Raw genomic sequence first — 13,484 nt, 5'->3', positions numbered from 1 at the left:
TGTGGGCGGGACCTGCTCCCGAGTAAACGTCCGTAGAATTACTGCTGCCTTTATGGGAAATCCTAAACTGGAATGAAGCGAAAAGGAAGGGCACAGTTCTGTTCATGATTGGGATCAGAGCAGGCAGCCCTCTTCAGCTGACTGGCTTGGGCAGGAAAGGTAGATTGCACGTAGATTGGTCTGCCACCATGGAGCTCATAAGCGCGTTGCTTTTTCTCGGGTCCTCTTCGTTAACTGATAGCCCAGCTTCGAAAACGTGGCCTCAGCCTTGGCGCACTTTGCTTGCGGGAGCAGGGTACTTGCCCCCTTCAGCCCGTGCGCTCTTCCCTTGCCTTGAATGGCAGTAGGATCTCTCCTGGGTTGCACCGTTACAGCCCAGTCTTATAGCACAAGTCTCTTCCGAAGGCAGAGTACTTATTAATAACTTGCTCGGGAGGGAAGTAACTGCATATTTTATAGAACGGCGTCGTATAAATTTCGATAATGAGCAAGCCAATCAATTTAAGGCCGCGGCGCTAAACAACCGAAGCCAATGAAACAACTAAGTAAGTGTGATTGAGGTTGAGGAATGAGGATGAGACTATATATCCTCCAAATGTTGTTGGATTCCCTTTCGCATCGGCCCCAGCCAGAATGGCCAATGTCTAGAGATGATCATCATCATTTATGACTTGTACCGCTGCGAATTGGAGTCCGGCGGCATCCGCGGACACCACGTTGACAACCCCGGCTATTGTCGCCTTTTGCTAGCGAAGTCAGTCCAGTCGAACTTAGTCCTAAGGAGTCCTTCCCTCCTGCCCCGGTGTGTTTGTTTGTGTGTGTGTGTGTGTGTCTAACAAATCTCTCTACATAGGAGCAAACTCCTAGAGGTCAACGAGTATTTGCCCCCTGCCCCCCAAGTTGATTGGCATTGCTTTTCAAATGGTGTGATCGATTATGCAGGGCGGGGCTTACCTGCCCCCCCAATATATTTTATTCAAGTTGATTACTCGTAGCACGATCTTAAGTATTTTTGGTTATATTGCCTTCCTTGTCACCTCTACTGAGAAGTGAGCTTCTTGAGTTCAATGGGGCTTACTCTCAAGTAAGTTATATAGGATTGCAAGCATAGATGCCAATTGTATAGTATGCAGAATCCGCTAACCCAGAAATATTACCTCAGGTTAAGAACTTTGCTTCAGGATGAGAACAGAAATCGTGCTCTGGCGGCGCAGCTGCAGCAGGAGCCCCTTTAGCTAAAGTGGTGCTTCAGGTTAAGAACAGTTTCAGGTTAAGAACAGACCTCCAGAACGAATTAAGTTCTTAACTAGAGGTACAACTGTATAAAGGAGTGGGGTATCTGTTCCATTGGAAGCCATAGTAACTGCGTTAGAATCACTGCCCAGAATCGCATTCACTACTCTTAGAAAAGCGTCCTGTTTTTAAAATCAGATGTGTGGACGACTCCCCACACCTTCTGCACACACAATTCAAAAGTCTTGGGAATTCAATGTTTTCCTTCCAGTGAGCCTTGTCTGAAATCCCTTCCGAGAAATATGGCTGGACAGGTTTCTAGTAGCAAAACAACGAAAGGCCTAGGGGCATCTGTGGCTGCCTGTCCTTAAGCAGATCCTAAGAAGAGGGAAGCTGCAGGGGCCGCGAGGTGTTTGCGCAGATAGTTGCAGGATCTGTGGCAGGGAGAAGGCCGCTCTCTTTCTTCTGGCTGGAACCTAATGCCAAAGGGATCGTTGCAGCTGCAACCCTCTCTGCTACGTGTGAACGGATAGAAAAGTGGAGTGACGCTTCCTATTTCACACAGAGCGGTGCCCATTTTTCTAGGCAAAAATATCCCAGTGACAAAGGAGATGCGATATGGAGATAAATTATTAACACATTCAGCTCATCCCTTAGCGCCCATGTCTTACGATCTTTGAGGCCTATGAAAGTAATGGCGATATCTGTCATCTTTTATTGCCACGCTGGTCCCAGTGTGTGACACTCCCCCCTTTTTTTCTTAGCGTGAGAGGGAGGAGAGGAAAGACTACACGGTAACCCTCTTCATTCCCTCTAGTCTGTTTAAAACCTTGGTACCAACCAGAATAAAATTCAGTTCACATCTCCACCTTGCACACATCCGGCTGGTGGCAAGCTTCACTGGAACTGGGTGGCTAAGAGATGAGGTTCGCATGTGCGTGCTTGATTCTGAACTGCTGGGAGGCCTGGTGGAAGAAGCCCCTGCGGACAAATGGCGCATCTCACCCGCAAACACGCAGTTCCGTTTCAATTCAGACAGTTCACACGTGCAGCTGCAATAATAATAATAATAATAATAATTAATAATTAATAATAATAATTTATTATTTCTATGCCGCCCATCTGACTGGGTTGCCTCAGCCACTCTGGGCAGTTCCCAACAACAAACAGTAAAAGCTCAATACAACACACACTAAAAACTTCCCTGAACAGGGCTGCAAGGCAGAAAGCGTGGCGTGAATAATCAAGCAATGTATTTGAACGAATAAATCAGTCCTCAATACCCAATAAACCTGCTTTCGGATCTGGGTGCGAAACTCTCTGCCTGCCTGTCTAGTTTCTTTTGAAGCAGTAGCAGCGGCAGCAACAAAAACCAAACCTGACCTGCGTGTGCTGTGGAGCCTCTGTTGTGTTACGTACTTCAGAGTCCGATGGCTGGTTCTGCTGAAGGCCCCGTGAATTTAATTTAATTTGCAATCCTAACCCCGTTTGCCCGGCTGAATTCAGTAGGAAGTAGTAGACATCCTCGCTTCCATAGGGACTTCAGCCTTAAGCAAACTTACTAGAGCGCGAATCCCACTGAGTTTAGTAGGAGCTTACTTTGTAGTAAAAGTGCGTTGGGTCGAATTGTTAATTTAACCTAAGACTACTTTTCATAGTCAAGTTCTGTCTTCCTCGCGTGTCGTCTTTTAATTGTTTATTTTTATTTCGTCCTTCCTTCCTTCTCCATCTACTCATCTCGAACTGAAGTAAACAGATGGGTTGTCTATACTCCTCTCTCTCCCCCAGACCTCGCTGTTTCCTGGCTGAGGCGCTTGACTCCGTCGCAGAAACACAATATGTTGTGAGCTGCACACTGTCTCCCTCCCTCCCTCCCTCCCCTCTCGTTATGTTTGCGATCTGGGCTTCCTTGACATTTCTGAGGTAATTTAGTTAAGAGGAAATGAGTTGTTCCCAGTAGAGAGAGCAAACGAGTGGAGTGGAGGTAGCCAGCGTGATAAATGGCTCTTTCATTTGGAGATCTCCAGAGCTCGTTTAAGGCTAATTTTCTGTATTAGCCCCCTTTGAGCTATTAATGCAATAGGCAGGGACCGTGGCCCCTTGTCTCGGAGCTGCCCCATTAGAGCCAGCATTAAGCTGCGAAGCCGGATCTCCGTTGCTGGGGTGCGGGTGAGGCTATAATGAAAGGTGCTTTTTGAAAGAAAAAAAAAAGGAAAAGAAAAGAAAGACAAAAATGAAGAAAACGGGGGGAGGGAGAAGCAGTTCCTAATCTAAAGTGGCAGAGGGTGGTTAATACGATTTGAAGGGGGCTGGTCAATGAGCAATCAATAAAGTAATAATGAGAGGGATGCGCTACATTAACAGGCTAAAAATCCAACGAGACATTAAAAAATCATTCGTAACTCTTATTTCCATTAAGGCAGGCGGAGGGAGGCGGCGGCGGCAGTCCCAGCTTTAGAGAGCACTAAGCGCAAAGGGTGACAACGCAGAATCTCCTCCACCAAAGTGGAGTTTGGGATTCCGTCGCGCCCTGCGATGTTCTGCAGTCAAATCCTCAGCAGAAAACCCTGTTGCTAACGAAGGGAGGCATTCCCAAGTCACACACTTCGGGACTGCAGCTTTTGCGACCTCATGGCAGCCCCTCCCACCCCCCCCTCAGAGGTGAAATGCGGATTAGAGGCCATTCAAGTCCAACTCTAGAACAAGCAACCCTGGAACACCCCTGAGCAAACTTCACCGCGTCTTTTAACTTGTTTTACTTTATAGCGAACCTAATTGTTTCTCAGTCGAGCTTACTTCTGATTTGGAGACTACTTCCCTAAGGTTAAGAGTAACTAAGCATTGCAGAGGGTTGGACTAGATGACACTTGGGAGTCCCTTCCAAACGCTTATGATTCGATAATCCGGGTTACCTGAGTTGCCAGATCGTACGCTTTCATTTGCGGGGGGGGGGAGGGGGGGAGATGTATGAACCCTTCGCCCGGGCAGACATTAAATATTAGCAACGGCCAACGCGGAGCAGGACCCCCCCCCCCAGCGGCTGGAATGGCTTTTCAAACACCGGCATTGAGGGTGGGGCACGTTGGCTAAAAGGCTGGATGAAACGATGGTTTGATTATGCACGGAGCGGTAAAGCGGGGGCGAGGAGACTCCCTGTCCCGGTCGCCTCTGGGTGGAGTCTGCCGGAAGTGCGGAGCCGCGTTGAGGGAGACTCGCTGCAAGGCTTTCCTAAAGGAACACGTCGCGTGATATGGATTCTCTCCCATCTCTGCAGACTTCATGGCTGGTGGCTGGTCCACCCTCAACCCGAGGGCTTGGTAGTTTATTAGGCTGTTTTGGATGTGGCTCGTAGGAAGCCCTCTCCCACTTGAAATTGTCACTGGCAGTTACTTCGGGATCAATATGTAGATAATTGGACCTCAAAGCGGCAAACGCATCCCAGCAGCAAATGCGCGGGATCGTATCCTGACTCCCCACTGTGGGCAAACCCCTGGGAACCCAACGGGGAACTGTCCGCCACCCTGCTCGCATTTTCTTCCTCTGCGTGGCGAGCGCAATTGTAGTTTTAAAACACAGAGACACATATAACCAACGTACCTTCAATGCACGCAAGAATCCTGGCAACCTTAGACTTACAATTCCCGGTACCGATACCAAACCATAGTTCCCAGGATTCTTTGAGGAAAGTCGCGCCCTCTAAATGTGCGTTGGCTGTGCTTGATTTATGGTGTAAAGCGCAGGAAGGGGCCAATACGAGGGACCTGAGCAGTTGGAAGCCATTCTAAGAAGTAGTGTACAGGGATGGACCCTGTGGTTGGTTCAGCAGTGGTCAAGACTCTCACGAAAGAAGCCCACACGTTATATGTATAGATAAGATTAGATACCATTTTGCAAGGAACGGTGAAGGGAAAATACCTTTCTGGGCCATCGGCTAGTATTAATTCTCCTTCGAGAAAAATCGCTTTTGAATGCAGCGGGGCAGGTACGGCGGGTCAAAGCTTAACTCTTTTTGCCCGGGAGACATTCTAAGGCTGCCTTTTGGGATCCAGTTGAATGCAGCGCTTTCTGTTGACGCCCTTGTCCAACCCGTGTGAAAAGGGCAAGGGGCGTCTTGAACTTGCCGAGTGTAGCGATTTATGACTTGATATCCCCCCCCCCCCACACACACAGGAGCAGGGAGGCGGGTTTGTAGGCCTGCTTGAAACCTGTTTGCAGGAGTAGCACCACGCCTGCCCAAAGCCCAGAGCTAAAGGAACTTGCTGCCAGCTAAGAGAAGGGACAGGCAAATCTGGAATACAGTAGAGAGAGAGGGACAGAGAGAGCTGACCGCATCGGGCAAATATTTGCTAAAATCGCTTGAGCTTTTGCCAGTCATTTCAACGAAACTCACAACATGCAAAAACTGAGCTGAGTCGAGAAGGAACTTCCTCCTTTTTCTTCCAGCTGTTGAGTAGTGCGGTTTAAGGTTGCGTGAGATCCTCGGCAGGTCTTTACAGAGGGCTAAATCCCGTTGCGATATTCTAGGCAAGTCTTTTAGGATGGCACTATAAACTGCTTAAATCGAAATACCAACTGGATAGATGAATTCGAGAGCGTGTAGGATTCCATTCAGTGAAAATGGGTTTAACATTAAAGTTTCCCGGAACTGAAGCTTTGTAGCCTTCCACGACTGGACACATACTTTTTTTTGGTCCTAGAAGAGACACAATAATATAAAATAGGGAAAGAAAGCTCTCTGTGTCGTTAGCGGTTGATGTGAAGAAACCTGCCAGCAGATTTACAAAGGGAAGCAGGGTCGTCGGGTATGGTTTCAGATTGGATGGGGAACCGTGTGTGGATGTTCCTGCACCACAGGGGCTGGGCCAGATGACCTCTGGAGTCCCTTCCAACGCTGTGATTCTAGATTTATGTGTTTTTGCAGCTTGGCTTGGAAGTAAATGTTTATTTACACCGAAGAAATGCTTTCCACCAGGGCTGTTTAGCACGTGCCCTCCAGAGGCTCCCAGCACCCTCAGCCGTGGTGGCCCGTGGTCGGGTCTGCTGGGATTTGTGGCCCACAGCCTTCGGAGGGCACAGCCTTGGTTTCCTTGGGCCTTGCTGGAATATTTTCTTCCGAGAAATGTGTGCGCCACGTGGGATTGAAGGCCAAGCCGTTGCTGCACCTTCGAACACTTAACTGGTCGTTGAAACCCGCGGGACTCACTTTTCAGCAAGTATCCAAAGATCTCCAAGTACACTTGTCTATTAAAAAGAGGGAAACTTTCGAATTATTGCGCGATCATTACTTGACACAAACAGATTTTAATGAGACTTCCGGATAAATTAGCACAATCCGCTTGCTGGCTACTGGTCCGATTTATTTTAAGAGGATTCCTCGGGAGCAAATGGGTCGTGGCTTTGGGTGTTGCTCCAGAAAACACCCACATTACATAAGAACAATTCCACGATTCCCAACCCTAATTGTGCGTGTATTTTTTTTTTACGTATGATTAATATATAAAACGAAAATAAACAGAAACTCAGAAGCGCCATAAATCTAGGCTTGTGATCCTATCACAAGGTATTTGGGTGCCCCGTTGCTCCGGAATCGCCCCCTTTTAGTTTGTTTGTTTGTTTGTTTGTTTGTTTGCTTTCTGTTGTGTGGGAACAACCCAATGCAGAACCGATTTTCTTTTCTCCCTGCCCGCCCAGCCTTAATATATGCGTGGAAAATGGTAAACATGTAAAGAAGCGAAAGTTTCACGCTGGGTTGCTGCACGCTCCATTTCCTTGCCGTTTCCTGCTGTCGTTTCAAAGCGATCTTGCTCGACTAAGAGCTCCCGTTTTCGGGAACAGGATTGTCGTTCATAATTACTAGCAAACCAAGCGGCTACTGCGGCTCCCTCGCTCCTATTGATAAGCTCAAGAGAAAGGGAGGAGGGGAGGGAGGAAGAGGGGGAGCGAAGCGGGGAGGGCGGTCCCTCCCTTCTGTTAGAAATTAAAACAAAAGCACCCACCTCGGTTATAATATTACATCGGAGTGGCAGCGGGTGCGGGAGGAAGCGCTCTCAAGGAGACGAGAGAGGAAAAGGCTCTTGGGTTTGAGAGAGGAGCTGGGGGGGGGGGTGTCTCTTCCCCGGTACAGCAGCCGAAGCAAAGGATGTAGGGGCTGTAAATCGCCTTGAGACCTTGTCAGGGAAAAAGGCGGGGTATAAATAAATATGTGATAATGATAATACGTGGAAGAAAAGCAGCAATTACTTAACTCCCCTTTCCCCATCCGCTCCCCAATCTTAGTGACTTTTACTTGGGAGTAAATCCCATTGACTTATAAAGAAAGTAGATGACTAGCCAGGAACGTGGATTTGCTCGGACGGAAAGACCCCGCTGAGTTCTGTGGGGGCAAAGTGTGTCTGGGTTGATGGCCTTACGGAATGGGGTGGCGGATTCAACTGGGGAGTTGCAGGTTAGGGTCACGTTTCCGGACGCCGCTTTGGTGGCCTGCACAGTTCCCTGCCGTTAATAATGTTGGCGCTGAGGAAAGAGGCTGTGCAGAACCTTTTCTCTCTCTCGTGTGCTAGTTTACCCAATTCAGAGCCATGGGGTTACTTTGGGGAGCATTCAGAAACGGCACACCCAGCCACACTTCGGCAATTGAAATGATACCAGTCCGGAATTCCAGTTCTTCCCTCCATATAAAGTGAAGAACGATCCTTAATATTTTATGGGAAGTAAATTCTATTGCATTCAATGGCTACAGAGAAGTAAAACAGATGTTAATAGCGAGGAGCCAACTGAGCTCTGTCCATGCTCAGAGTCACTCTGCCTCTGAAAAGTTTCGGGGCTGAGCGCTAGAATCAGAAACAGTCAGTAGTTTGAGCTAACAGAAGAGCCCTGCTGGATCGGGCCCAAGGCCGGCCCAGTCCGTTATCCTGTTCTCATGCTAGCCAACCAGATGCCTATGGGAAGCCGTCGAGGAGGACCAGAGCACAACAGGTCCCTCCCCATTTGTGGTTCCCTGCAACTGGTGTTCAGGGACAGTGGAGGTACCATGGCTGGGAGAGTAAAATCGTTGCTACGCTGAACTCAAGAACAAAATAAAGCTCCTCTGGATCATCGTAATCATCAATAACAACAATAAATGGAGGAGGCATTTAGGTTAAAATTCATCATGAGCTGTGTGCTTTCTCTGTTCGTTGTGCTGCGTACGCCCCCGCTCTTCTGGGGGGGACCTAACTGAAATCTCCAAATTGCATTACATTTTGCAATAGCTTTAATATAAAAGTAATTATACAGCTCTGGATAACTCGATCCCTATAGTTTCTTCCATGGGAGGCTCACTTTTTCCTTTCCTTTCCTTTTACCCCTTCAAAAAGAGAGAGAAGAATTAGGTAATTTACAAAAGATGGACCTGGAGATTAGAGCGCACATCTCCGGAGCTATGAAATTGCAATGGATACGGTTATGTAGAAGTTTGCGGGAGCTCTCCGTGTATTTGGAAACGTTTGCCCAAGTCATCTTGCCCTTTACTAAAGGGCTGCTTCTTTCAAAGGGACTGTAGCAATAACAAGAAGCAGCAGACAGGCGCCATAATACCTGTTAGACGGTACCTACATGGGAAAATGCTATGAAATGCATTCGCTTCAGTTATATAAGCGGGCAAAGCGACAAGTGCAATATCTGTTTAAACTCCCCTTGCACGATCAGATCTACTTAGAGGCAAGTTCCGTTCATTTTAATGAGGGTCCCTCTTGTGACTTAGGATCGCAGCCTCTGACTCAGATGAATATTTTCTTTACATCAAGTAGAGTGTGTGTGTTCTTGTTTTGTTTTTTCCCCCTCATGTCCAGCCCGATCCTATGTATGTTTACTCGGAAGTAAGTCCCAGTGTGTTCAACGGCGCTTACTCCCAGGTAAGTATGCACAGGGTTGCAGCCTGAATGGTCTACTTACTTGGAGGATGGGTTTGATGAGACACTGGCATCCAGATCCACCGCCCAGTTGGCTGCAGGACTCGCGCTCCGACCTCAACACATTTAATTGGAAGCACATCCCCACGTAAGGAAAGGGTGAAAAGGATCCTGGACGTGAGAATGGTCCCAACCAAATTAAGCAACTGGGGAGAAAGTGCGGTTGGGGTTAGGGTGGGGTCAGGGCGCCTTTTGGAGCCCTTGCTCCCCGGAGACAACTTTAGGATGCAGGCTGCTGGACCCTTGGATCTGGTCTCCTGGTCACTATTTTAATTTAACCGCCCCCACCCCGCAAAGTAAGTCCCATTGTCTTGGACTGACTTCCAGGTAAGGCTGCAATCCTGTGCATGCTTCTCTGGTAGCAAGTCCTATCGAACGTGGTGGGACTTGCTTCCGAGTAAATATGTATAGGGATCAGGCTTCGTAAGAGTACTCAGTTCCAACGCAAGTCCTCTTAAAGCTGGAAAAAAACCCGTTTCCTGAATGTATTCCTTCAGCCACAACCCAAGAAATGTAGGATACCTGCTGCTAACAATTATGGCAAGATACTTCCAGATTTCACAATGCAGGAAAGATGAGCAGCGTTAGGAATAGGGCATCTTTCTAGTTTTGCTATGGTCTTATTGTAAACCGCCCTGTGATCCTCGGATGAAGGGCGGTATAGAAATTTAAACAAACCAACGGACCCCACCAGCAGCGCCCTCGTAGTAGTGGCAGTCCTGGAGACAGGCAACCTCTTTCTGCTGAAGACAAGGGGGCAGAACTGCATCGCAGGCTCTTTCATTTACATCCCTGTCCTTCCAAAACTCTTCGGGGCAGACGAATGGTTTGTTGGCAAGCGCGTCTGAGAGCATTGCGGCTCAGACCTATGGCTGCGATTCCAGCTGTAAATATGTTTCAGCGCCTATTAAAAATGCTTCTCGATCGATAAAAGGGAGGGGGCGCTGCCACTTGTAGAATAAGGTTGAGACCCCCCGCCGAGGCTTGCTTCGGAGTAAATCTGTGTAGACCTGCCCTGTAAGCGTGCAGTTTCCTCGCGTGAGGATGCAACTAAAAAGCAAGTGGTGTGTAAGGGGATCGTCTTCGTTTTAAAAATGTGACCCCTTTCTCTTGGCGTGACCATGTTGTTGCGTTGCCAGTGAGAGCTGCTATGACGTCCTCGCTAAGCCAGTTAAGCGGCCGGGGGCGGCAGAGGCTGAAGGCGGTTTAGGATGGGGGTCTTTGCAGAGGACGGCCAGCCAAACTCACCCCCAGACTTATTTTAGGCCTGGTCAGCCGAGATCCCAAGGCTGCTGCTCCCACTCTGTTTGATGAGATTGGACCTTTTTCGTTTCTTTCTAATTAAATGCCTTCTGTGATTTGATATTTTATTTTCTGGTCATGGAAGGCGTTCAGGAGCCTTGATAGACTGAGGAGCTAATATAAAAATTTCTAAAATACAGAGTAGGGGTGGTAAAAAGGAGGGAAGGGAGATTCATTCTAAATACATCTCTCGGAAGGAAGGTCTGGTGAGGACTTAAAGAATCTTAGTAAAAATCAAGTTTAGGATCCAGCTGAAAGATTTATGAGACCCCTAGAACTTGTTTTACAAAGCCGATAATAAGGTCTAGAAGATGCAGATTAATAATAAAGATAGTCCCTTTGAGCATGTGCAGAGTGCATTCACCTTATCCACAGGGCGCAGTTAAGCCACAACTGAGTCACTCAATTGGGATTGATTTCACAGATAAGCCTCTGCAACACCTTGCCCTAGACGAGTCATAGATCGATCAGATAGATAGATAAATAAATAAATAAATATCTATGGACTTTTAAATGGGGGCGGGGCGGTTTACTGTTTTAGTTTGTTACTATGTTATGTATTTTTGTGTTTTTATATTGTAAACCGCCCTCGGAAGAAGGGCGATATAGATATATATTTAAAAAAATAATATAAATAATAAATCGAACTGCGTGAAATAAGGAAGATAAAATATATGAGCGAGAAGAGCAAACGGAAGCCGAGCCAGCTTTCGCTTCCCATGAGGCAAAACCACTCAGTCGTTTACTTTGAAACCTCCGTCCAATCCGCACCAAGCAGCACGGATCTATGAAATCTAACACGGGCTTGGGACTTCTGTAGTTGTTACAGCGCTTTAGTGTGGGATTCTGGTGTGGTGGAAGGAAATATTTTGTAATAAAACCTGGACGAAGGCTTGTTCGGTCTACTCCTTCCCTTGAGGTTATTGACTTGCCAATTTCCTTGGTAAGCCAGTTAAGACACTCGATTTTACACGTTTGGGAAGCTCGGGAGATTATGTGTATATAATTAATATATATGCAACGCGCGCACACCATACTCCCGCCCCTTTTGCCACTAAAGAGTATTTTCATGAATGGGACAACAATCCTTTTCCTAGGGATACAAAGCTGGAAATAAAGAATCCCGTTGAAATAGCTCAGATTGTACTTCACACCTGGCTGAAACTCTAGCGCCAGTATATGATGATATTAAGAATCCTTAAGGAGTTCTTAAAAGTTGGCTTTCCTCTCTCCTAACCAATTATAGATGCGATTCATTTTGAGGCATGAAAGTGTCATAGAAAGCGGAGACCTGGTTCTCACAAATAATAGTTGTGGTAGCCTCCTTACAGGAGTGTACCACTTCAGATTGCAGGCGGGCGGCTCAAGCGGTGCAGTGTTTTGCCTTTGGATAACATCCCTAAGTGTAAGAAATCTAGCATATCAGGAAAATGGCTAGGTTCCTCTGACATTTAGTTTCCTATATCCAGAAATCACCCCCCCCCCCCAAAAAAAAACAAGCATTCACCTACAATCTGAAGTGGGACAGTCCCGACACAGGTTTACCATTTCATCTGCTCTATATAAGAACGAGTGTAAGGTACAGAATCTGGACTTGCCATATATTTGGCTTCCTGCAGGGCATGTTTGGAGAATCCAAATGTCTCCTTCCCTCCCTTTCGGAACTTGAGAACTCGCTTTGTCTATTAAGGTAACACCAGCCTGCAGTGATCTCAAGGAAGCAGCAATAGCAGCAGCTGTCAGCCCTTATTAACTCTTGCATGAAGCGCACCTTAAGTATGGTTTGTTCTCAATTACAGGCAGCAAATGAAACAACTGGGGGAGGGATGCAGTAAGTCTCTGTATAAATTACAGTGATTGGTTGATTGATCAGCGCACCTGCTGCAAATCAGAGGGATTTTTAAAAAAGTTTAGTAGCAAGCAAAATATATCATTAATAATTTCCTTCTATTTGTTTTTTTTTTTGGGGTGTGTGTGTGCCCTGTTTAATAACTTTATACCCAAGTCTACTTATAGTTGGTGAATTTGCTCTAATTCTCTTAAAACAGCACTCATTCTTGAAATAAATTGTTTGAGCAACTTGGAATCTTAGGGAAAAGCAGCTTTTCAGTAGTGAGCTCGATTTTCATTTGGAATTAGAATGATTTGCTTTTTCTACACACCCAGCCCTCCCAGTATGTCTGTTAAATAAAAAATAATGTTTTCATCAATTCCAAGCCAGGATAAAGGGTTAAAAACCCCAAAATATACAAGTTTTTATGAAACCAGTGCAAAAATGATCCAGCTGCTAAGCTTACCAGTTTAGCAATTTATTGGATTCCTTTCCTTTTTCTATTTGTGAATCAGTACTAAAAAATAATGAAACAAATATTTATGAGTAATAAGTATTTATTTATACGGTGCACAAAGTGTCTTACAGTTTATATGTAGAGAGAGAAGCTACTGACCAATCCAAACTCTGAGTGCCCATTCTAGCAAACAGGAAATGCTGGACTTGACTGCTCTTTCTGGATATCCCACAAATATTATTAAGAACACTGATATTTTTTTCTTTGGCTTGTCCATTATAATCTACGGAGCTACACTAAACAGCTCAAAAGCTTACTTCCCTCTTTTTAAAAACTGTATTTATAGATGTGATCCAGGAACAAGTTAAACCAAAATGTTTCTTTTGAATGTGATGTCCCAATCACTTCACGGTGCCTCAATGAGCTTTCCATACAAGTTTCTCTGGCTCAATGGGTTAGTGGGTCAGGCTGTGAATCTCTAATTGCCCTTGTTTCATATTCTGTTTTACCATGTGGTTGTAGTAAAGGCCGCCTGCTGTCTCCAACTTCTACATAATTACAAATATACTTAGAAACACCAGGGCAACTTCCCCAGAGATAAGGAAGAATCTATGAAGGGTTAATTGGAGTATTGTTGCAACTACCCTGGGGTTAAACTAATAGATTCATGGGTTGGTGTTCTAAATATCTAATCTGTGAAAAAGCTTGAAAC

General features: G+C 46.3%; 1 protein-coding gene across 5 annotated transcripts in view; it reads left to right on the top strand.

Annotated features, from left to right (window-relative positions):
• Positions 1-13,484, top strand: part of TFAP2B (transcription factor AP-2 beta) — a 61,483-nt gene that overhangs the window by 14,541 nt on the left and 33,458 nt on the right. For 3 of the 5 annotated variants that reach the window (XM_028721937.2, XM_028721936.2, XM_028721940.2), the window contains exon 4: positions 9,063-9,125. The exons of the other annotated variants lie outside the window; for them this stretch is intronic. In XM_028721937.2, coding sequence (XP_028577770.1) covers positions 9,063-9,125 — 63 coding nt within the window. The remainder of the gene's footprint in view (positions 1-9,062; positions 9,126-13,484) is intronic. 5 annotated transcript variants of the gene reach the window in all.

The sequence above is a fragment of the Podarcis muralis genome, chromosome 3 (genome assembly GCF_964188315.1).
Source record: "Podarcis muralis chromosome 3, rPodMur119.hap1.1, whole genome shotgun sequence".
Classification (NCBI taxonomy): Eukaryota; Metazoa; Chordata; class Lepidosauria; order Squamata; family Lacertidae; genus Podarcis; species Podarcis muralis.
The sequence above is the reverse complement of the archived record's forward strand: the minus strand, read 5'-3'. Positions and strand labels throughout refer to the sequence as shown.